This window comes from Microcaecilia unicolor, chromosome 11, assembly GCF_901765095.1.
Source record: "Microcaecilia unicolor chromosome 11, aMicUni1.1, whole genome shotgun sequence".
Taxonomy (NCBI): Eukaryota; Metazoa; Chordata; class Amphibia; order Gymnophiona; family Siphonopidae; genus Microcaecilia; species Microcaecilia unicolor.
In genome coordinates, this window is record NC_044041.1 from 65,605,607 (window position 1) to 65,630,894 (window position 25,288).

Below are 25,288 nucleotides of genomic sequence, written 5' to 3' on the forward strand. Positions count from 1 at the left end.
GCGGGGGGAGGATCTTAATGCACTGGGGGGAGGGAAGGAACGAAAGAGGGGACATTGGGATGGGAGGGGGCTCAGGGGCTTTTTTTTTGTTTTGTTTTTTTAACAATGAACAAAAAGTTATGCTGGTGCTGGCCCGATATTCAGTGCCAGCACCTGCATAGCTAAGTGGCCTTATTTAGGATAGCTGTAGATCTGTCCTAAATGAAACTGCTTAGCTATGTGGTTGCCAGCACTGAATATTGCCGGCACCCGCATAACCTGGGGCTCCTCCCCAGTGCCGTCCCCAGCATCACCACTGACCTGCCCACTTTTTGTTTGTGCGGTCTCAGGGGATATTCAGTGACACTGTCTAGTTAAGTGCCGCTGAATATCCCCTGTTAAATCACTTTGAATATTGGCCTCTTACCATTTAAAATGGATTCTGTTTTCATGAGGAGTTTGCATGTTTCAAAGTAAATGGAATAACTGGCATAATGATAGTGGACCACTGTAAGATACTGGTTACTACAGCTGTAGGAAGTAAAATGCAGTTGCCTGTTTGGTCCTGAATTTCTGCTCTCATTCTTTGGTCAGGGAGTGACATCAATTCTGCCAATACTGAGAGAAGGTGTGCTAAGTGGGAACCCAGAGCAGAAAGAGGAAGCAGCCAAAGCTTTGGGGCTTGTTATCAAACTAACCTCAGCTGAAGCTCTTAAACCTTCTGTAGTGAGCATCACTGGACCACTCATCCGTATTTTAGGAGACAGATTCAGCTGGAATGTCAAGGTGGCACTGCTGGAGACACTGAGCCTGCTTTTAGTCAAGGTAAGTATAAAAAAAAATGCTGCCACATAATGGACCTCAGGTACAGAAACTTAGTATGTATAATAGTATGTCTCCATGGAACAACAAACACTGCTATCTTACATGGTATATGTGTATATATTACCTTATATTGTCATAGACATTTTCCAGGGAGTCCTTCACCAAGGGAAACAGCCATAGGGACATTCTTTTTAGTCCTAATTTTCACTGTCCTCAATTTTATTTTTGGATTGTAATTCATAAGGACAAAAGAAGCCAAATTAAGTATCGGCTAAAATTCTTTTGCTGATTTTGACATACAGTTTCAGCGTTCAGGAATTGTCGTCATGGACAAGTTGGAAGTGCGACAGAGAAGGGCAACCAGAATGGTACAGGGTTTGCATCAAGCCCTGTGAGACTAGACTTAAGCATCTCAGTATGTATACCTTAGTACAAACCTGAAAGGTATTAATAGTGCACAAGATGCTAATGATTTTAAGAGAAAGGAAGTCAGAAAGGTACATAAGTGGAGAGATGTCAGGAATTATTTTCTCTTGGTAAGAGTAGCAATTGTATGGAATTGTATGCAGTGCTTTTCAGAATGAGAGGACAAATATAGAAACATATCCAGCCTTTAGCAGTCAGCATTTTTTATACCTGGATATTCAACACCAATATCTGGATACTGGGCAGTGCTGAGTATCCAGGTATAACTTGGCTGCTGCTGCTGCTTATCTGGATACTGGCAATATTCAGACTGGAACCCAGATAAGTAACCAGATAAAGATAGGACAGTCTTTTTGTGATACTAATTTTATCCAGCCAGTTATCCTGTTAGTGGACTGATTGTGGCTGCTAACTAGATAAATGCTGATGTCACTTTGGCTCCGCCTCTGGACCACCTTAGCACTACCTGAATAGTACCAAGGAAGTCTATCCAGATTTTCAGGATCATTAAATGAGTAATGCCATTGAAAATCCAGCTATGAACCCAGTGAAAATGAGGGTTTAGCAATTAGATTAAAGTAGACATCATGTTTCCTGAAATAGTCCGCAAACAATGACTAAAGATCATAGAGTCAACCTAAGAATCACTGGACTCGCGTTCAGATATTTGCCTGGAATAACTCTCTAGATGTATTCAGAAATCCTTCAATGTAAATTTGTAATAATTAGAATAAGCTCAGCAATTTTCCCTTGTAAATCTCAGGAGCTGATTAAGGGGATGGAGCTCCTCATATGAGGAAAGGCTTAGGGCTGTTCAGCTTGAAGAGATGACTGAGGGGGCATATGATAGGGGTCTACAGAATCCTGAGTGGAGTAGAACGGGTAAATGTAAATCAATTGTTTACTCTTTCAAAACGTATAAAGACTAGGACAGTGGTTCCCAAACTGCGCTGTGGCACTCTGGGGCCCCGCTGCAAACTCTCAGGGGTGCCGTGGCATATTTTCTCCACCTACTTCCTGCCGTCACCCAAGCCGCTACTGCTCCTTTTCTAGATGAGCAGTAGCAGCAAAACAAGCTGCAGTTACCGCAGGGCCAGACATGTGGCTGACAGTCCTACCCCCTCAGACATCACTTTCTGTTTCCATGGCACAGCTAGCAACCACATGAATGAAGAGTCCTGCTTAGCGATGGCTGTAGCTTGCTTTGCTGCTGGTCTAGAGAAGCAGGAGTGGCAGGGAAGGGTGTGTGTGGGAGAAGGAGGGACAGGCAGATGCTGGATCAGGGGAGAAACAGAGAGGGGGCTTAGGCTGGTTGGTAGTGGGGAGAGAGGGAGGGCATGCGTGGGAATGCAGGTTTTGATGGCTGAAACGTGCCACCAGTTTGCTCACTGTGTAAGCAGCATGGTGCTCAGGCCTTGGGCAGTGGACCTCTTCAGCTGGTGGGGCTTGGGAGCACTCCATGAAACTATATGATAATACTTTTAAAATAAATAGAAGAAAATATTTTTCACTCAACAAATAGTTAAGCTATGAGAGAGGAAGTGACGTCATCACCGGGGATGGCAGCCTGAGAGAAGAGCTCCAGGTGTCTTTCCCCCAAATTACATACAATTTAGCTCTTATCAACTCCAGATTGGCGGTTTTAAGTTCCAGAAGCAGTTATTCAGCACTGACCACACTCAGGTATGAGTGCAGTAGGTGGAGTGGTGGATTTATTGTGCTTTACGTACTCTGGAACAGCAGGGCCCGCTGCCATGAGGTTGGAATCAGAGCCTCTGAAGACAGCGCAGGCGGCGTCTCGTCCTCAGGGCTCATAGTCCCCAGACTTGTTTGTTCTGGGAGAAGCACTGGCAGAATTAGCAGAAGAGCCCTTACATGAAATCTGTGCCTGGCTTCAGGAGATAAAAACAGATGTCAGAGCGCGGTATGAGAGGAGTTACTCATGCTCAACGCAGACCTGCGCACGGAAATTGTGGAGCTGGGGCAACGTGTGGAGGGTGCAGAACAGAAAGTAGAAGAGCATATGGAAGCGTTAGCTGCAGCGGAGGCACAGCTTTGTGAACTCCTAACCGCTAATATATCGATCATGGACAAACTGGAAGATATGGAAAATAGAAGCAGACGCCACAACTTAAGGTTTTGCAGAGTGCCAGAGACGCCTGAGTACTTGAACTGTGAGCACGTTGTGCAGTCTATTGCAGGGTCTCTTCTTGGAGTGGATGGATCTACTGTTCAGCTAGACAGAGCTCATAGGTCTTTGGGAACACCCAGACCTAGCAAACCTAAAGATATAATGGCATGCTTCACCAGCTTCAAAATTAAAGAACAAATTCTGCAGGCCGCTAGAAAGGCGGAAAATTTTAAGTGAGATACATACCTTATAGAGGTTTACCAAGATTTAGCAAGTGCGACATTGAAGCGTTGAATGGAATTGAAACCTGTTGCATAGTATTTAAGGGCAGCTGGTGTTCCCTATAAGTGGAGATATCCGTTTGCACTACAGTTTTATAAAGAGGGTAAATTGCATCAGATTCAGAATCTTTCAGAGGCACAATAGCTATTTCAAGAGGCAAGCACTCTCACACAGAAGCAGCCATCAGCTCCACGCAAGATGTCACTGTGGCTCACCATGCAACCAAAATGGCAAAGAGTCACTAAGGGAGGAGGTCGACTGAGAAGACAAAAATCCGCAATCCAAATGTCTGCAGACAGGGCCTCATGAGAGGTGCCCAGCTTGCAAAATGGACTGAGTGACATTGATTGGAGACGACCTATATGCAGATATTTTGAGCTTGAGAAGACCCATTACTTGTAAGCTAACTTTGTTTGCTTAATGATAGTTTTTATTGTTAGGGATCATATAATGTGCTTATCCTTATCGTCCTCCGAGGTTTTAATACATTATAATTATTGTTTTATTTCTGCTTGGGAATTCTAATGGGGACTAGGGGAATGCCCTGGGATGCGCACTTCCTTTACCAAGCAGTGGGCTCTCTGTAAGATGGAGAGCGTAGTGGTACATATGTATGGGGGGGAGTGGGAGGAGAGGCGGGAGCTGGAATAGAGTCTCGCATACTACCATCATAGTGGGGGGAGTAGGGCACAGGTGGATACTGGTTTATAGGGCTGGGGACCTGTCCATGGATAAACTTTGCATGACAAGTTTTGATTGTATTTGATTATAGATGGGCAAGATAATTTCACTAAGCTATAATGTTAGAGATCTTAACCCGCCCAATAAATGGCGGCTCCTTTTTAAAGAACTGGAGAGGACAGGCATGACCATAGCTTTTATTCAGGAGACCCACCTGTTGCCTATTCGTGAGAAATACTGTGTGCATAGGAAATACCCTCGTATATATTTTGCTTCTAATACATCCCAACAGAAAACCAGAGAGATTCTGATAGCCCTCTCCACACAGCAGTCTTGGATAGTCAGTAAGATGGTGAGGGTTAGGGAAGGCCGGTATTTACTGTTGATGGTCACGCTGGATTCTGTGACTTATACACTGTTAAATGTTTATGCCCCAAATGAAGATCAAGGGTTATTCTTGCAAACATTGAACCAAGTACTTTTAACACATGCTCGTGGTGGGGGGGGGGATTATCACGAGAGGGGATTTCAACTTGACGACTTTGAATCCTAATTTGGATAACTCATCTCAGGGCATCTCATAGTAAAAAGGGTAGGAAGGCTTTTCAAGCTTTATTGGCCAGATGGGGATTGGTGGCAAACTTATTTCCCAGGGGAATGGGAATTTACATATTATTTGTCTGTATACAAATCCTTCTCTAATATTGATTATTGGTTTGGGGATTTGTCTATCCTGAAGTAAGCACAAGCCCTTCGAATATGGCAACGGACATGGTCTGATCACTCTCCCTTGCAATTGGAACTTAGATTGGAAGTAGATCAAGGAGGTGTCCGATACTGGCATCTTAGTGATGAGATCCTACAAGACCCTGCTAATGTGACCCAGTTAGAAAAAGATCTTTTAGAATATCTCCAATTTAATGACAGTGGAGAGGTGGACCCCCTTGTATTACGGGAAAGGCATAAAGTAGTAATGAGAAGGAAACTTATTGCTCTACAAGCACACCTAAAGCGCACATGTGAGAGTTTGGAGCAGAATTTGCAGTCTAGGATTGAAGACAATGGAGCCTCATATTAGACAACAGGGTGGGGTTCCTGTAGAAAGTGATGATATTCATGCCCTCTGGGTGGAGCTATGCACATTACATTTGTCAGAGGTGGCTAGCAAGATGCAACAGGTGCAGCAGAAGCACTTTGAATTTGGTAATAAACCAAGCTGTCTTCTGGCTGATAAAGCTAGAGACTCTATTGGGAATGGGGAGGGGGCAGAAATGGGGAAAAATGGGAATCTAAATGTTGTGTCAAAGTGCTGTTATATGCTTTTTGGTTAATAAAATTTTGAGAATTTTTTAAAAAGTAGTTAAGCTCTGTAACTTGTTGCCAGAGGTTATGGTAACAGCAATTAGTGTATCTGGTTTTAAAAAAGGTTTGAACAAGTTCCTAGAGGAAAAGTTCATAATCTGCTATTAAACTAGACATGGGGAAAGCCACTACTTAACCCTGAGATCGGTAGCTTGGAATCTTGCTACTGTTTGGGATTCTGCCAGGTACTTGTGATCTGCATTGTCCACTGTTGGAAGCGGAATACTGTACTAGATGGACCATCGATTTGATCCAGTGTGGCTGCTATTAAGTTCTTATGTTCACACCACAGCCAAAAGCTATCAATGAGTGGTAAGACTAGGGGTTCACCAACACTACATAGTCTGGCTCACATTATTGTTCATACTATAATTCTGGGATAAAAACCCAATCTAATATACACTTTTTTTTTTATATGTAACCTTTTCAATGATCTGGTGCCAGATCATAAAGTAAGTAGCCTAACAGATCATTGTAAATCATAAAATAAGTAACCTAACACTGAACCACACCATCTGGTGATCACTGGGTATCTAGATTTTTGCCTACTACAGCATTCTCCATTTGTAAGCACCAGGTCTAATATTTCCCTTCCCACATTTGTTCAGTTACCAGCTGAAGGAATAGTTCTCTTTCTTCTAGACAACACTGTAGCCAGGCTGTTAGTTAATATCAGGCAGGGTTATCGCCTAGCCATAGCACTTCCCTTTTCATACAATTTCATGATTGTCTCCAATTAAATCTATTTCTCCTGCCTTCAAGGGAGGTCTGTGTATAGCACCAATGTAAACAGATATTCCATTCCTCATTTCCAAATTAACTCACAGGGCCACTTATTCTTATTTTTATTTACATATAGCACCTCTTCTCCGTGTCCTCTCTGAATAGAATAGAGCTTACTATAAGTATATCCCAGTCATGGTTCTCCATGTATCACAGCTCTATGCTTATAATTAAATCCAAGTCTTACTCTTGCTTACAAGCCTCTGTCTTCAGGACCATGTTATGGAAATTAATATCCATAGCATTCTAGACTCTTTAGTTTGTAGATTTTCTCTTTCTTAAGCCTGCTTGACATGATGTTTCTGAGGGTTTTATGGTGGGATTTTGTTGTTTGTTGTCTAGGAAAGTGTATGTTCAGGGGAGGACTATTGTCATTTTACTTTATTAACTTTAGTTTTCATTGTTTTTAATAACTTTATTGTACTGCATATTATAAATGTTGTACTACATTGCATTACATGTTTCATACTTTTGTGTAAATTTTGTTCAGCTCAAGTTTTAAATAGTGTCAGCTTATTAAGATTTGCCTGAGAATGGAATCTGTGCTAAACCTACTCCCTTGTTTTTTTTCTTGTGTAAGATGAAAAATCTTTTCTTTCTAATTGAGGCTTGGGATATTTATACCTCCCTAATCACTGCTTTTCTTGCCTCCCACACACTTTGTATTGCATGGTCTCTTTTGTAATTTTCTTTAAAATCATGGGTTAGTGTGTGCCTGACTATGTACAGCCTGTACTAGACTAGCACTTGAGTGCCATCGTCTAATAGAGATAGAACTCGGTGCAGCAAAGAACCAAACATGCCTGCTCCTCCTCCTCCTCCTCCAGTTTTAATAGTTTCCATCCTACCCTAATTGGAGTTAGGTATCAACTATGTCTATTCTAGAAAAGAATTCATGGTTTCCTTTTTTTTTTTTTTTGTAATAGGTCAGGGGTTTGCAACACGGTCCTTAGGACACACCCAGCCAGTTGGGATGTGCCATGAGGACTGGGTTGAAAACCTCTGGTATAGGTAATGCAACTTCACAATAACATTTAAAAAGTCATTTCTTTAATTTGAACCCTGTTGTATAACCATTGCTTGCTCTATTTTATCAGTAGCCTCCAGAATAGGTTAAGATGCCTTCCAGTGGAGATATCAGTACAATTAAGAGTTTGTCATTTTAAACAGATCATTTGATTTTTGCTGCGCAAAGGGGCTAGACAGGCATAATGGCTCCTAGCCGTCCCCTATATGCAACCGCTTTTTGTCAACCCCAAGATCCATTTTGAACACCAGAGTGTGTAGCATTGTTCTGTAAGCAGCTTGGTGAATTGGCTGGTGAGCCATAATACCAGGGCTTTTTTTGAGGGGGTACTTGGAGTACTGAGTACTGGCACCTTTTCCATTGTCTGCTAAAATTGAACCATGGACCCCAAGTTTTAATGAAAGAGCTCAAGCCCTGCACACCAATTCTGCCTTGTCATAGGTTCTGTGACTGGTTGCAGGGGGCCTGGCTATTGTGGGGTGGGTCCTTCATTGATCATCCCACCCCTGAAGAGTGGCCTAGCATTTGAGTACCGGCACCTTTTTTGCTAGAAAAAATGCACTGCATAATACACACAATTAAAATGCCAAATGTAACGCAGGAGAGGAACAAGGGCACTGACAACAAAATAGCAGTGGATGGTGAGAAGATATTAGTGATCTTGACTGGCAAATTCACACAGGAAGTGACCAGAGTTATTTCAGCTACTCTGGAAGACAAACTAAATAAGTTGCAATCCGCATTGAAGAAAATTTGTGAAGAATTCAGCACTCAGTCTCATTGGCTAGACAAGGCTGAAAGTAGGATCTCTGTGCAGATGGATGTGTCAACACATTTCTAGGAGCAGCTTGTACAATTAAGAGCAGAAAACATTAGACTGCCTGAACACCTGGATCAACAAGAGAACAGGTTGAATGAGGAAGATGGCATAGGCAGGAGCAAATGAAGGTCGCTCCTGCTGCCACTCTCCACCAGACCACCAGGGCGATGTGGTAGGCCTGGGGAAGGGTCAGGGCTTCCTTTGTTCGTAAGGGGAAAGGAGAGGCAGGAGGAAGAAAAGGGGATGGAGATTGGACTTGATATGCCACCTTTCTCTGGTTACAGTCAAAGCAGTTTACATATTATATATAGGTACTTAATTTGTACCTGGAGTAATGGAGGGTTAAGTGACTTGCCCAAAGTTACAAGAAGCTACAGTGGGAAGGAAGTGGGAACTCTCTTGGTTCGGGAGGAGGGGGGGGACCGTGGCAGGGAAGGAAGGAATGCCAGACACCAAAGGGTAGGGGAAAAGGAGGAATGCTTGAATATAAATCTTCAGTTTATATTCAAGTTAACATTTCTTCCCCCCTCCTTTTTTTTTTTTAGTGGGAAAATGTTATCTTGGTTTATGTTCGAGTATATAAGGTAGATGACTTCAGGAATGAAGATCCTTAATAATTACATCAGAAGATTATGTATTCAAGAAAAAAAGTCCCATCATGAGCCATGTTTTTGCCTGTTAGGGCTGATCAGGGGCAAAATCTCCAAACTTGAGCTGGAATTAACACAAAAATATAAACAGTTTCTTAATGATTAAGAGGAAAACACAATACTCAAATTACACTGAATTACACAAATAAATAAAATTGACACTGCATCAGAGGACTCTGTCCTGTTACCCACTTGTATCATTTCTGTCTTGCTCATTCCATTTTGTTGTGTAGCAGATTTTGTTTAATTATAACCACACTCTATGTTTCTGCTTGTATAGGTGGGGATTGCTCTTAAACCTTTCCTGCCCCAACTACAGACAACTTTTACCAAAGCATTGCAAGATTCAAACCGCTCAGTTCGCCTGAAGGCTGCAGATGCTCTTGGCAAACTGATAACCATTCATACAAAGGTGGATCCATTGTTCACTGAGCTGCTGAATGGGGTCCGCAGCAGCGAGGATTCTGGAATCAGGTAATGGGATTTGATATACCACCTTTCTGTATACAACCAAAGTGGCTTATATTTATTATAGACAGGTACTTTCTCTGTCCCTATTGGGCTCATAATCTAAGTTGTGTACCTAAGGCAACGGAGGGTTAAGTGACTTGTCCAGAGTCACAAGGAGCTGCAGTGGGAATCGAACCCAGGTAGTGGATGACATTGCAAAAGGATCATGTCAGTCATTCTGAAAGAAAACTCTGTTTCAAGTACCTTAAAATTATTATCTTTGTAAATTAACTGCTCACCTGTTCCTCTGCATTCATTTGAAGCATCATTTTAGCAAACAATGCTGCAAGCTGGTGTTACTCAAGTTGATAACGCTAGTACCAACAATCTTTGATAGTGTATATTAACTGCAAAGAATGATTGTGTCTTATGTAATGATACACAGGATCCAAAGCAAAAGTAGATTCCTTGTCATCAAGCAGATGAAGCCATTACGTATGGTTTGTGTCCATCAACCAGCAGGGGGAGATAGAGAGCACACAACTTTTCACAGTGCCTCATGGCCAGCTAGCTCCACTGCCTCTTCAGTATTCTCTATCTCCCCAAGCAGGGTGGCTGCAGCTTCTTCGAGCTCCATCAAAAATCTGCCTAGGGGTGGCTCCTGGCTTGCCAGTTGTTAGCCGGGGTGTTAGAGGCTATAGCAGCTTCACTTTGAAGGCACATAGGTCAGCCCTTTCCCTGCCTTACCCATGCCCCCGTGGATGTGGACATATTAGCTTGCTTTTCCCTGTCCTTTCCCACTCAGTGGATGCAGGCACATTGGTTCGCCTTTCCCTGCCTTTCCCACTTATCTGAGCCTCTGGAGTGTTTTTATTTACCTCTTTTGCCTCTGCTTTCCTCACAGCGTTAAAAAAATAAAAAATAATTAAAGTCGCGTCGCGCTTTAGCGCAGCGATCTTGGAAAAGAGGTTTTTTTTCTTGAGATTCTTCTGCAGAAGCGGAGCTGTGATACTTGGTCTAGTGAGGTAAGAGTGTTTTCTGACTCCTCCGGGGTGGGCCCGCGATCAGGACGTTTTTGGCGCAAACCACCATTTTTAAATTTTACCGCTGTTTTCGGCGATGGCTGCGGATACTGTAAAGCACTGTTCTAAATGTGGCAAGTGCAAATCAGCAGCAGGGCTCTGTAATTCGTGCTGTACAGACGGTAGAGCTGGCCCGAGCATGGTGAGCGGCGATATTTTGCGCTCTGAGCTGGCAGCGGACGCCATTTTGGATTTTCCACATGGCGCGGCCTCCGTTGCGACGGAGAGCCCTGAATCCAGGGGGGGGGGGGTCCTCTGAGTGAGGCTAATAATAGAGCTGATAGCCCTGGGCAGGATCCGGGCGGTCAGGGAGCGGTTTTCTCCCCTGATTTTGTTTTAATGCTGCATAGGGCGTACATGCTTAAAAGAGCTCTTCCACATAGATCTTCGGACCCTCTGCCTGCCCCCCCCGGTGGATCCTGGCCTTTTGGAGTTGGCTTTGCCTGTTTCTTATCCTCCTGATAAACGCAAAAGGGCTAATTCCCCTTCTGAGTGTGGCGCCCCCCCCCTTTTTCCCCACCATGGTCGGGCTATGAGGATTCTGAGGGGTCTGGCAGAACTTCTTGGGCTGAGGAACCAGAGTCGGGTGCAGAATTGCCACAGGAACTTGATGATCCATCTGCGGTGAGGATTTTCCACCGCGAGGAGCTGCCAGCGCTTATTTCAGATGCCTTACAAGCCCTCTCGATTGAAGATCCTGGGAGTGGCACAGCCTCCTCTGTTAATCCAAGGATGGCTAGTACCAGAAAGCCTGCTCGAGCCTTTCCTTTGCATGACTCCATCCAAGAACTTATTTCGACTCAATGGGCTGACCCCGAGGGACCTTTGAAGGTTGCCAGGGCTATGGGGCAATTATACCCTCTGAGTGAGGAACATTTGGCTCGCTTTGCAATGCCTAAAGTGGATGCCCTGGTCACGGCTGTGACAAAGAGAACTACCCTCCCTGTTGAAGGAGGTGTTGCCCTGAAGGATATTCAAGACCGCAGGCTTGATTCAGCTCTGAAGCGGTCCTTTGATTTGGCAGGTCTCATTGTTCGGGCGTCTGCATGCAGTTGTTATGCTGCTAGAGCCTGCCTGGCTTGGTTACAGCAGGCAGTGGAACAGCCCGGTGATGGAGCGGAGACCTTATCTGAAGTGGCTCCACGGATGGAGTCGGCCTTGTCCTTTTTGGCTGACGCCCTTTATGATATGGTCAGTGCTTCGGCTAAACAAATGGCTGTAGCAGTGGCGGCTCGCCGCACTCTTTGGCTACGACATTGGGCAGCGGTCATGGCTTCTAAGCAAAGGTTGGTGAAGTTGCCCTTTCAAGGCCTCCTGTTTGGTGAGGAGCTGGAAAACATTGTTAAAGGCCTGGGGGATTCCAAACCTCAGCACTTGCCCGAAGATAGGCCGAAGCCTTCCTTTAAGGGTCAGGCAGTCCGCTCCTCTTACAGACCTCGCTTCCGTGAAGCTAGAAGGTACCGCCCAGGGCGTGCTGCTGGGTTCACTTCGCGTGCCCGCTTTCAGCAGAGAAACTCCTTTCGCTCGGACAAATGTTCCGCAGCTGCCGGTTCAAGGCCTGGAGTTCAGGGGTGACCCTCTCAATGATGGTGTGCCGGCCCCCTCCTCGTTTCCTGTCATCGGAGGAAGACTTTCCCTCTTTTTCGAGGAGTGGGCCAAAATCTCTGCAGATCAGTGGGTCTTGGACCTGATCAGAGACGGATACCGAATAGAATTCGATGCCCCGGTGAGAGACGTGTTTGTGGAGTCCCGATGCGGTTCTGCCGCCAAACGGGCGGCGGTAGAGGAGACTTTGCACAGTCTGTGCCAGATAGGGGCTGTGACCCCGGTGCCTCCCGCCGAACGAGGTTTAGGCCGCTATTCCATTTACTTTGTGGTGCCACAAAAAGGCGGGTCTTTTTCGCCCGATCCTGGACTTAAAAGAGCTAAACAAGTCCTTAAGACTGCGGCATTTTCACATGGAAACCCTGCGCTCCGTCATTGCGGCAGTACAGCCAGGAGAGTTTCTCACGTCTCTGGACCTGAAAGAAGCTTACTTGCACATACCAATTTGGCCCCCGCACCAGAAGTTTCTGCGGTTTGCAGTGTTGGGAAAACATTTCCAATTTGGGGCCTTGCCTTTTGGCCTCGCCACAGCTCCCCGAACCTTCTCCAAGGTAATAGTAGTAGTAGCTGCCTTTCTCAGGCGAGAGGGTATCCGGGTTCACCCGTACCTAGACGACTGGCTCATCAGAAAAAGAGAGTCATCTAGCTACAGCCAGAGTGGTTTCAGTCCTTCAATCTCTGGGCTGGGTCGTCAATATGGCCAAAAGTTACCTGACCCCCTCGCAATCTCTAGAATATTTGGGGGCCAGGTTCGACACAGCCTCGGGCTATGTGTTTCTTCCCGAGCAAAGGCGGTGCAAGCTTCAGAATCAGGTCCGTCTGCTCCTGAGGATGCCCCGCCCGCGAGCTTGGGACATTGTCCAGCTGTTGAGATCGATGACAGCCACCTTGGAAGTGGTGCCATGGGCGAGAGCGCACCTGAGACCTCTACAGTATTCTCTACTTCTACGATGGTCTCCAGTATCTCAGGATTATCAATGCAGACTTTCTTGGCTCCCTGTGGCCCGCCTCAGTATGGAGTGGTGGCTGTCGGACAGCATGTTGCGGCGGGGAATGCCGCTGGCGCTCCACGATTGGTGCCTAGTGGTGACACATGCCAGCCTGAAGGGCTGGGGCGCACATTGCCAGGGGAAGAATGGCCAGGGTCTGTGGACACCCGACGAGTCGGAGTGGTCTATCAACCACCTGGAGTTGAAAGCGGTGTTTCTGGCTCTTCTGGCCTTTCAAGTGACCCTGGAAGGATTGGCTGTCCGAGTGATGTCGGACAACACGACAGCAGTGGCCTACATAAATCGACAAGGCGGCACTCAGTGCAGAGCTCTAGCTGCGCAGGCCGAACAAATTTGCCACTGAGCCGAGCTGCATCTACAGTCCCTGTCAGCAGCTCACATTGCAGGTCAGAGCAACGTGCAAGCCGACTATCTAAGCAGGCATCAGATCGATCCAGCGGAGTGGGAACTAGCAGACGATGCATTCCTGCAGATATGTGCCAAATGGGGCAAGCCAGTGATGGATCTTATGGCGACCAGTTCCAATGCCAAAGTCCCGTGCTTCTTCAGCAGACGGAGGGATCCTCGCTCTGCCGGGTTGGATGCCTTGGCTCAACCCTGGCCCCTGGGCTTGCTGTATGTCTTCCCTCCGTGGCCCTTGATAGGGGAGTGCTCCTGCGGATTCGGCTGCATCCAGGAGAAGTGGTGCTCATCGCCCCGGATTGGCCCAGGAGGCCTTGGTATGCGGACCTCCAACAGATGCTGTTGAAGGCTCCCTTTCCGTTACCTCTGGTTCCGCACCTGTTGTCACAGGGTCCAGTGGCCATGGAGGACGCCTGCTGCTTTGGTCTTATGGCATGGCGATTGAGAGGGCGCAATTGAGAGATAAAGGCTACTCAAATAAGGTAATTTCTACTCTCCTGCAGGCCCGTAAGCGCTCCACTTCCATGACTTATGCCAGGTTTTGGCGCCAGTTTGAAGTCTGGTGTGTTTCAAGAGCGCTTTCTCCATTGCGGGCTCCTGTCTCGCCGATTCTGGATTTTTTGCAGGATGGTGTACACAATGGCTTGGCCTATAATTCCCTGCAGGTGCAAGTGGCAGCATTGGCCTCCCTGCGTGGCAAGGTTGAAGGCGTGTCCTTAGCTGCTCATCCAGATGTGCCACGGTTTCTTAGAGGGGTGCTTCGGCTCCGTTCTCCCGTGCGGGCACCTTGTCCAGCTTGGAACCTGGGGTTAGTATTGAAGGCCCTTCAGGGGGCTCCCTTTGAACCGCTTCGGCGTGCTTCAGAGAAAGATTTCACACTGAAGGCCGTCTTTTTAGTGGCCATTACCTCGGCGAGACGGGTGTCAGAGCTCCAGGCGCTGTCCTGTAGAGACCCTTTTGTGCAATTCTCAGAGTCAGGGGGGTCACGGTTCGGACCGTGCCTTCCTTCATGCCTAAGGTGGTTTCAGTGTTTCACCTAAACCAGCCTGTTTTTCTTCCCTCCTTTGTTGAGGAGGAGTTTCCAGATTCATTTGGGCAGTTGCACCTTTTGGATGTTCGCAGGACTCTGTTGCAGTATCTACGAATTACAAATTCTTTCAGGACCTCTGATCATCTTTTTGTGCTGTTTGCAGGTCCTCGCAGAGGGTCTTCAGCGTCTAAAGCCACTATTGCCCGTTGGCTCAAAGAAGCTATCTTTTCAGCATATCTGCTGTCTGGCCGGGCTCCGCCTGAAGCCTTTAAGGCACATTCCACAAAAGCGATTTCCTCTTCCTGGGCGGAAACTGGAGCACTATCTCTTCATGAGATTTGCAGTGCAGCAACATGGGCTTCTAAGCTCTCTTCCGCCCGACATTACAGGCTGGATGTGGCTGCCAGGAGGGATGCGCATTTTGGAGCACAGGTGCTAGCGCATGGTGTGGCTTGTTCCCACCCTATTTAGGGATTGCTGTGTTACATCCCATATGTAATGGCTTCATCTGCTTGATGACAAGGAAGGGAAAATTAGGTTCTTACCATGATAATTTTCTTTCCTTTAGTCATAGCAGATGAAGCCATGAGCCCTCCCTGTATGATTGTCTGTATTGCAATGATTCTGATTTTAGGTGCTGTTCTTGTTTCCTGAAGTTATATTCCTTCCTTGGGGAGTTGGAAAACAGTCTTCAGGATTCTTGTTACAGTTAGGTTTGAGTGGAGGGGTCCTTCTGGGAGGTGGGATGTACGCAGCTGGGGACTAGATCACCATTCGCGAGGGTGTGGTTGGGGGGCTTCTCGCTGGGACGGCCCCCCAAAGGCTATGGGTCATTGGATTCTGTTTTCTTTCTACTGGATTAGATTATATGATGGGGGTTAAATTGGTACCCTGGAATGTTAATGGGGTGTCTTCACCTATTAAGAGACAGAAAATTTTGCAAACCCTAAATCGTCATAAAGCGGACATTGTGTTCTTACAGGAGACTCACCTTCCGTCTGTTGAGCATGTGAAGTTCAAACGCTGGTGGGTGGGACAGGTAGCAGAGTCACCTGCTGTAAATCGTAAGTCTGGACTCCTGGTGCTTTTTTGGAGGGAACTGGATTTAGTTCTGCATCAGACTTGGAGGGATCCTCGGGGAAAATTTTTGCTTCTCAAGTTATTCCTCAATGAAAAGCCCGTATTACAATGTAATGTGTATGGGCCTAATGTATATGACCATAAATGGGTGAGGTGCCTGCTTTATTTCAAGCCCCAGGTCCGGATGGCTTCAGAGCTGAATTTTATAAACTTTTATCTCCTTCAATTGTTCCAACCTTGGAGTCCTTTTTCATGCAGTTCGTGGCGGAGGGAACCCTTCCACAGTCTCTTCAATTGGCCCAGATAGTGTTATTGTTAAAACCTGGGAGGGATCCAGTAAAGCCTTCTTCGTATAGACCTATCTCTCTTGAACCTGGAAACCAAATTATTTGCGAAAATCTTGGCTAATCGTTTGGCTAAGGTGCTCCCGAATTTGATCTCGGAACAGCAGGTAGGAGTTGTTAAGGGGCGTACAGTAACATATATAATATGTATAAGCTTCTCATCTCAATGGAACGCATGGAAAGGACAGCTGATCCTTCCTTGCTGGTTAGCCTTGATGCAGAGAAGGCGTTTGACCGTGTTTATTGGAAATTTCTTTTTACTGTTCTGCGTAGATATGGATTTTCAGGTTTCTATTTTGAGGCGGTTACAGCGCTTCATAGCTCTCCCCATGCGTGGATTCAGGTAAATGCTGTTTTATCTTCGGAGTTCGAAACACATCGAGGCACTAGGCAGAGCTGCCCTTTATCCCCTATGCTTTTTGTGTTATCTATGAATCCTTTGATTAGGGATATTATGGGAAACCCTAATATTAAAGGAATAAAAATAGGTCCTCATGAATTCAAGATCTCAGCGTTTGCGGATGACTTGTTGGTACATGTGGTGGAGCCTCAGACTTCACTAGAGACTTTGATGGAGAGTTTTGTAGAATATAGGGATTTTTCAAGTTTCAGTTTGAATTTAGATAAATCCATATTGATGCCTACTAAGTCGTCTGTTCAAGAGAAATGGATGGGCCTTTCCCTCTGCATTGGGAGTCTACTTCGTTTCAGTATTTGGGTATTCAGCTGCCTCGCAATACTGGTATGCTTTATAAGGCAAATGTAACAGTCTTGTTGGATCACTGTAAGTCTGTTTTGGCTAAATGGCAACACTTTCCTCTTTCGATCCATGGCAGAATCCAACTTTTTGGCATGGTATTATTCCCTAAATGGTTGTATATCCTCCAGTATTCTCAGTGGAGGAGGGTAGTTAGTGGGGTCCCGCAGGGGTCTGTGCTGGGTCCGTTGCTTTTTAATGTATTTATAAATGACCTAGAGATGGGAATAACTAGTGAGGTAATTAAATTCGCCGATGACACAAAATTATTCAGGGTCGTCAAGTCGCAGGAGGAATGTGAACGATTACAGGAGGACCTTGCGAGACTGGGAGAATGGGCGTGCAAGTGGCAGATGAAGTTCAATGTTGACAAGTGCAAAGTGATGCATGTGGGTAAGAGGAACCCGAATTATAGCTACGTCTTGCAAGGTTCCGCGTTAGGAGTTACGGATCAAGAAAGGGATCTGGGTGTCGTCGTCGATGATACGCTGAAACCTTCTGCTCAGTGTGCTGCTGCGGCTAGGAAAGCGAATAGAATGTTGGGTGTTATTAAGAAGGGTATGGAGTCCAGGTGTGCGGATGTTATAATGCCGTTGTATCGCTCCATGGTGCGACCGCACCTGGAGTATTGTGTTCAGTACTGGTCTCCGTATCTCAAAAAAGATATAGTAGAATTGGAAAAGGTACAGCGAAGGGCGACGAAAATGATAGTGGGGATGGGACGACTTTCCTATGAAGAGAGGCTGAGAAGGCTAGGGCTTTTCAGCTTGGAGAAGAGACGGCTGAGGGGAGATATGATAGAAGTGTATAAAATAATGAGTGGAATGGATCGGGTGGATGTGAAGCGACTGTTCACGCTATCCAAAAATACTAGGACTAGAGGGCATGAGTTGAAGCTACAGTGTGGTAAATTTAAAACGAATCGGAGAAAATTTTTCTTCACCCAACGTGTAATTAGACTCTGGAATTCATTGCCGGAGAACGTGGTACGGGCGGTTAGCTTGACGGAGTTTAAAAAGGGGTTAGATAGATTCCTAAAGGACAAGTCCATAGACCGCTATTAAATGGACTGGAAAAATTCCTCATTTTAGGTATAACTTGTCTGGAATGTTTTACGTTTGGGGAGCGTGCCAGGTGCCCTTGACCTGGATTGGCCACTGTCGGTGACAGGATGCTGGGCTAGATGGACCTTTGGTCTTTCCCAGTATGGCACTACTTATGTACTTATGTACTTATGTACTTATTACCCCTTAAGTTATTAAAACGTGATCTAAAGGCCTTAGAGGATGCTATCTCATTTTTGCTGGATGGGTCGGAAGCCGAAGATGCCTTTTAAGTATTTAATTGGTTCTTAGAAATATGGAGGCCTGGGTCTCCCCAACTTATCTGTGTATAATTATGCATGCTTACTCCGTCATTTGGGGGATTGGGTATTGGAGGAACAAGGTTATACTCCTTGAGCTTATGAAGAGGCATATTACTCTCCTTGGAATGTCAACTCTCTCCTGCACTGCTCATCGAGATCCCTCCCGCCTGGGCTGCGGCATAGTTTGTTACTCCGTTCGTTGCGTCAGGCTTGGCGGTTCCTGATTTTGCGGCTGGGAGGTTGGCCTGACATTTCAGGTCAGCTTCCGATTGGAGGCAATTTCCAATTTTCACCTGGGAGAGAGAATGCTAGTTTTGCTCGTTGGGCGAACAAGGGAGTTTTATTGCTGCAGCATATTTTAAATTCTGAGGGTAAGTTGTTCTCTGGGAGGCCTTGTTAGCGAAGGGGTTTGCAGAGGCACGGGATTTGTTGGCTTATCTTCAATTACGCCATTATGTACTTTCTTTGGACCAGGTCGCCCTTGTCCCGTCCTTGGGTGTACGTTTGCAGACATTTTTTGATAAATTTCGGGATGGGGGGGTCTATCGGTCTCGGGGTTGCATGAAGCGCTACATTTGAGCTCCCAGACTCGGATTTATGATGACCTTATTGCTAGGTGGGGTCGGGATTTGGGGAGGTCAGGTATCTTCATAGAGCCCTTAAAACTTATCAAGCGGATCCCTGAGATCTCGGTGAGTGTTGAGTTGAGGGAGTGTCAATTTCGGACTTACATAGGGCATATTTTACCCAGGAATGAATGTTTAAGGCAGGGGCGGTGGAGTCCCCGATCTGCCAAAAATGTCAACAAGGGCCTAACTCATTCTTTCATGCCTTTTGGGAATGTCGGAGGGTAAAGGTCTTCTGGAGTACTGTTTTAAATTACCTGGGGAGGCTGTTGGGATGTGACCTATCATTTTCTCCTGCAGCTATATTATTGGACAGTTATGAGGTCTTTTGTATCCGCAATCAATCACATATATTGTTTCTTCGGAAAGCTGGGGTCCTGGTCAGAAAAGTGATTCTTGGGGTCTGGATTTTAGAGGAAGCCCCATCCTTTTGGGCATGGAGAAACCGCTTACATACCTTGATGCTTCTGGAGCGAAGGTATGCTAGGCAGGCCCCTCGAAGATTAAAAACTTTTCATGCAGTGTGGGATGTATATGTTGAGTGTCTTCCACACAGAGCCAGGTGTCTTCCACATAGAGCCAGGAGTCTGATCCTAAATTCTTTTTAGTTCAATGTTTAATTTGGTGAAGGTCGAGACACCCCATTACAACATTGTGCATTTTTATTGCCTGTTAGGTGTAGAGGCTTTGAGCCGCGCACGTCCTGTCCTGGTTGGAGCCCCCACCCTTTTCTTCTTTTTTTTTTTTGGGGGGGGGGGGGGGGGGCTTTGAACAGTTTAGTTAAGAATTATGATGACAGTTTATAGTCTGTAACAAATGTTGAAGTTTCTCTAATTGACTGTATCCAGTTGTTACGCTATCCAGCGCATGGTTTGTATTGATTGTGTCATCACTAAAAATTGTTGAACTGTACAAATCATTCCTCAGAGTTTTGAAACCCACCTCTTTCACCCAGTATACTTTACATGATAAAAAATGTTTCTTGCCGAGGGACCCTCCTTAGACTGTGGCACCTTCAGAACCACTTGCTCCTAGGCCTCTTTTCATGCAGGAAGTCTAGTGCAGTGGTCTTTAAATATCCTCAAGGTTGTGAGCATTTCCAAATGCACTCTCCCCCCCCCCCCTCTCAAATCCACTTTCCTGTTTCTGTCCTGAGCCTGGGTAGAGAGGCAGAGTAGCATGAAAAACACAGGCAATGAGGGCCACCACAGAGGCCCCCATGCCTTGCATTGAAGAATACTGGGCTAATGCATTAATAAAACACATTCTGGGCTAAAATGTGCATCAGCCAGCGGTACCATTTCTTTGTTGCAGCTGAAATCAGGATATCTGTCCTCTAAAGGGCTTAAGTATGGGCGTCCCAATGCAAAATGCCATCAGAGGCAGGGAAGATATGTTGCTCCCCTCCCAGGCCACAGTCTGGCATCTACCCCTGTCCACAAGTTTACCTTCTTTTTCCATTTTCCAGAAGGCGACGGCACTGATTCCCATATGCTGCCCTGCTGCCGACACCGGCCTCTTCTCTACTGTGGCCTGCCTCTGAAGAAACAGGAAGTTACATCAGAGAGTTGGGCCACAGTAAAGAGAAGAGGCCAATGCTGGCAGCAGGTCAGCGTATGGGAATCGCTGCCACCGTCACCTTTTGGTAAATGGAAAAAGAAGGTAAACTCGGGGAAGCGAGTGGAGGAAGGAAGGAGGAGATGCCATTTCAGGAAGAGTGCCACCTGAGGCCCCTGCCTCAGTTGACCTAATGGTAGGGCTGCCACTGGGCTTAAGGCAGGGCCCCCATTCCCCTGATCAACCATCAGGGCAGCCTCACCCAAATGGCAGTGATTCTTGCCAAAATCAGGCATCCAGTACCCACAGGGCTTCTACTTCTCTCAGGAGCCCACTCTGTTCCATTGCCATACAGCACTTTGCTACATTCAGGACTGGGTCCTTGAACTGTTCTTGCACCACCTGGTGCTTTCCATTGTATTCGCTGTACCAGCCAAATGCTGAAATACTCAAGGGGTGGTAGCTGCAAGCTGCACAGCACTGTCCGCGTTTGGTTTTTGCTTCCATGCTTCTGCCTTCAGTGGCCTCGGACATCCTGATTCACGGCGTGCGCTGCCCTGATCATCTTTTTCTCTCAACCCCCTTTCTGAGACTTGTTACCATTGTCTGCTGCCACTGCAGAGCAAAGAAGTGCTTTGCTTTTGTTTTCTGATATGTGTCTTTTGCTCCCAGTTTTAACACTACTCAGAAACCCCTCCCACAGACTCAGTAGCTATTCCAGTACAGCAGGACTGGGGACCCAGCAACCCTTGGGTGTGTGGAGTGAAACAGCCAGTCCTAGCCCAACTCTTATTCTTCTCTTTTACTTTTTGTGGTGTTCAAAAGACTCCTTTAGGCAACTCAGAGTTCCAAGGTGACTCTGTCCCACCTGTCATCCTGACCAGATTCAGGCTGCACAAATCTACCTGACTACCATTTGCTGGAGACTGAGAAATATTGCCTGGCTGTAGATTGCAAAGGATCCTGGATCCTGCCAGGTACTGGGAACCTGAATTGGCCACTGTTGGAGACACTCTATCTTAGTATGGTGATGCCTATGAACCAGTATTGGGTTATGTCATTGTCTGGGGTTATCAGTCGCTGTCTGCTGGTAGGGGAAGGTATACTCACACATCTGAACTGGTCTAAAGGTACAATGAGGAATAATTTTTCATGGGTTATTACAGGGTGTAGCTAGCAGCAGCAGAGTCTTACTCTTTCTTCCCCTGATGTTCTGATACACAGATATGTAATGCAAATTATTGGTTCCTCTTATAGGGAAACTATGCTGCAAGCCACAAGATTTGTTGCTCGAGGTGCTGGTGCCAAGGTGGATGCAACAATCCGGAAGAACATTGTCACAGTGTTGCTGGGCATGTTGGGGCATGATGAGGTACTGACATAAACAAATTTCAAATATTTAAGTAAACTTTCCATTTTTTTTTTTTTAATCCTGTGAAGTTCTTCTCCATTGGTAAGTTTTGTTTCTAATATGTTTTCTATGTTGGAGTGATATTGGAGGCTGTTGGAGAGTAGGCAGTGTATGGTTTAAGTATTCTGTAGTGCAAAATCAAATCATCTCTAACTCAGACACTTTGTGGGTAATTTCTTAACAAGGCATCTATAGAATTTTTCTAAAAAAGCACCTGTTCTATGTGTGCTGTAAAAGGGCAACATAAGCGCCTATATGCCTTTATAAATTAGATTCTCAGAACTAGCCCCAGTAGATGTATTCGGGAACACGTTTACACCTGCTCCAAAGAAGATGTCTCTGGCATATACCTGCATTATTTGTATAAAATGTGCATACACTGAACTTCCTTTCCTGCTGTGCTGTAACTATGCCTCTGGGAATGCCTATGTGCAACGCACAGTTTTGGCATGTGTACTCATATGCACTTATTCTGCCACACAATTTTACTGTTTCAACATTTTTTATTGATGGCTCAACATACTAAGCATAGCCAACAAGCTTAACGTATAACAATCCAAATATCGATACACACTTGCAATTGTTAAAGTGCACTAATTATTCATCAAAATTTTCCAATTTACTCCCATCCCCACCCTAACCATTCTTCCCCCCCCCCCCCCAAGTTGCATTGCCCTCCTGATTATTAACAGGCCAGCATGTTAGACGGTGCCATCTGGCACATCAACGATCTTTAAGATAAATTCAATAGCAAATCATGCTGCCCTTAATTAGCTTGATTACCAATACCTCCCTCCCCACCTACCCCCCCCCCTTACCCCAGGAAGGGATAGGCATCCATTATCCATGACTTCTTAACATCAAAAGCCCTCCAACCCGACATACAGTCTGCCACACAATTTTATAAAAGCCCTTTTCTACACGTAAAACGGGTGTTTACATTGTCAAAAGCTTTATAAATGTACCCTCATGCATGTTAAACATCTAGATTTATTTATTTATTTGTTACATTTGTATCCCACACTTTCCCACCTATTTGTAGGCTCAATGTGGCTTACATAGTACCGGAGGGGCCTTTGCAGGCTCCAGTGTGAACAAATACAGGGTGATGTGGTAAGATCAAGTTCATGTGGCACAGCCACATTAGGAAATCGGAGAACGGAAGAGTTGTGTTATCTCCATTACATGCTTTAGTTTGGTTGTGTTGCAGAGATTAGGCATTTAAGTTGGATCGGTAGGGTATGCCTTTTTAAACAGGTTGGTTTTTAGTGATTGCCGGACGTTTAGGTGGTCATACGTCGTTTTCAGAACTCTTCTTTATGCTCTTCTGATTTCACACTTGGATTATTACAGTATAATTTATTCCGTTCTCCCTGATTACCTGCTACATTGTCTTTAGACTATCCAAAATACAGCCATTTGTATTCTCTCTAAAGCGAATATATTTCTCATATATCACCACTTGATCCCTATCTTTTTTCATATTCAGTTTAAGATCCTTACTGTTGCACACAAGGCCATTCATGCTGACACCCCTTCCTATCTTTCTTTGCTAATTCAATGTTATACACCATCTAGAACTCTTCACGGTCTTAATGATTTGCACATAAGACACCCATCTTTACAACAAGCGCATTATCAACTACAATTAGGACTTTCTTTTACACAGCACCCCGTTTATGGAAACTCCCCTCCCTTCCTATTTACGTTTAGAATCCTCCTATCAAAGATTTAGAGCCCTTCTTATGACCTATCTGTTTGAAAGCGCTTTTAACACAATATATTAATTGATCAGCCCCTCCCAGGATTCACTGAACGTGCAAGTCATTCGTTCGTTCTTTTTACTTCGAGCTTAAGTTGAACTTTCTGCTCTTACTGACATTGTACTCTCTATACTTGTTCTTTTAATTAATATTATCGTTCTTTTCTGCACTCTATTTTTAAGTTTTGTTTTTATTGTACACTGCTTTTGTTATTGTCTTAAAGGACGAGCGGTATATCAAATAAAATTAACCATAATTTATTTTATAAGCTGCAATTAATTTTCTCAATTATGATTAAGTGACATGATAATCACAGTGTTAACGTGCAGCCCTAAATATTACCCAGTCATTATCATGCTTTATGTATGAAATCATTACAGAATAGGAGAGAGAACACCTATCAACAAATTTCTTTCACAGCTTTTCCAATATTTAGACCACAGCTGGTTATGCACATCAGTTTTTTTCTTTAAGAAAGTAAGAGAGCTTTTCAATGGAAGCAGTCTTCACCACCTGTCCGGACCAATGAGCAAAGGCCAGGGCTTCCTTCCAGAAAGTAGCAGTGGTGTGCTGTGCTGCATGAATGAGGTAACGTACCAATTCCCGATCCTCCCCTTGTAAGTCTAGATCACAACAGTACGCCAGTAAGCAAAATAATGTATCTGCCTCCAAAAAAGTGCCGCTATAGGACAGGATCACCACATGTGAAAAGTTACCATGTTCCCTGCACCCCTGCCAATATTCAGCCGAAGGGGTTCCAGCATGCTGAGCATAGAACAAAGGAGATCTGTAAGTAAGGTGTAATAATCACACCGTAAGTTCAACCCTATGGCAACATATGGAGACTGAATGAGCCACTGGCCAAATGATCTCCGAATCCAACTTATCCAAAGACTTTTGCAAATCCTCATTCCAGTTGCTTCACTACCCATCAGAGAGATGCCAGAGAAGTAGTAGCATCAACCAATATGTAATATATGGAAATACTACTGGAACCATACCCATTTCCTCAACAATGAAACTGGCCCTAGGAAGGCTGTCATGTAAGCTTTTTTTTTTCTCTCTCCCCTGCCCTCCCCTCCATGTCCAGCGATTCTTCCCTCCCCTCCCCTCCCATCCCCTCCATTTCCAGTGATTCTCCTCTTCCCTGCCCTCCCATCCGTGTCCCGCGATTCTCTCCTCTACTGTCCTCCCATCCATGTTCATCAATTCTCTGCCCTGTCCTCCCCCTCCCTCCCTCCCCTCCCCTCGATGTCCCGCAATTCTCTCCTCCCCTCTATTTGTACCTGAACATTTTCTGGCTGGCTGGCACTGGCTTCCATTCCGTTCGTAACATCCCTCCTGATGTCAGCTCGCCTCCAGCGTTCCCTTCCCTCTCACTGTTCCGCCCTCTGTCATCATTACGTCTTGACGCGAGGGCGGGACATTGAGGAGGAATGGAACGCTGGAGGCTGGCTGACGTCAGGAGATGTTACGAACCCAGCCAGCCAGCCAGCCATGGAACGTTGGAGGTGCAAATTATTTTATAGGATGTTCCAGACCTGAAGCATGCATGAACAACTTCAAGGGCATAGGCCTCCAATATTGCCAACCCTTATAACCCAAACACCACAGTGCAGCAGTAAGCTGCCTATATAAGCCTTCAGTTTACGCATCCAGGCCAAATTCCCCAACCAACTCTCAAAACACCTTGGGTTATTTGCTATAAGAACTGCAGACCTTTCTGCTCCCACTCCCCCATCTCTGGCCAGAAAATACTGTAGAAAAACCTTGGATTTCATGCCAAAGGAAAGATTAGAAATACCACACCTCAACTGGGTGCACTGCTATTGAACAAGC

General features: G+C 45.5%; 1 protein-coding gene across 1 annotated transcript in view; it reads left to right on the forward strand.

The window, feature by feature from the left end:
• Nucleotides 1-25,288, forward strand: part of LOC115480407 (eIF-2-alpha kinase activator GCN1-like) — a 130,620-nt gene that overhangs the window by 66,537 nt on the left and 38,795 nt on the right. The window contains exons 18-20 of the mRNA XM_030219070.1: nt 574-804; nt 9,247-9,440; nt 21,533-21,647. Coding sequence (XP_030074930.1) covers nt 574-804; nt 9,247-9,440; nt 21,533-21,647 — 540 coding nt within the window. The remainder of the gene's footprint in view (nt 1-573; nt 805-9,246; nt 9,441-21,532; nt 21,648-25,288) is intronic.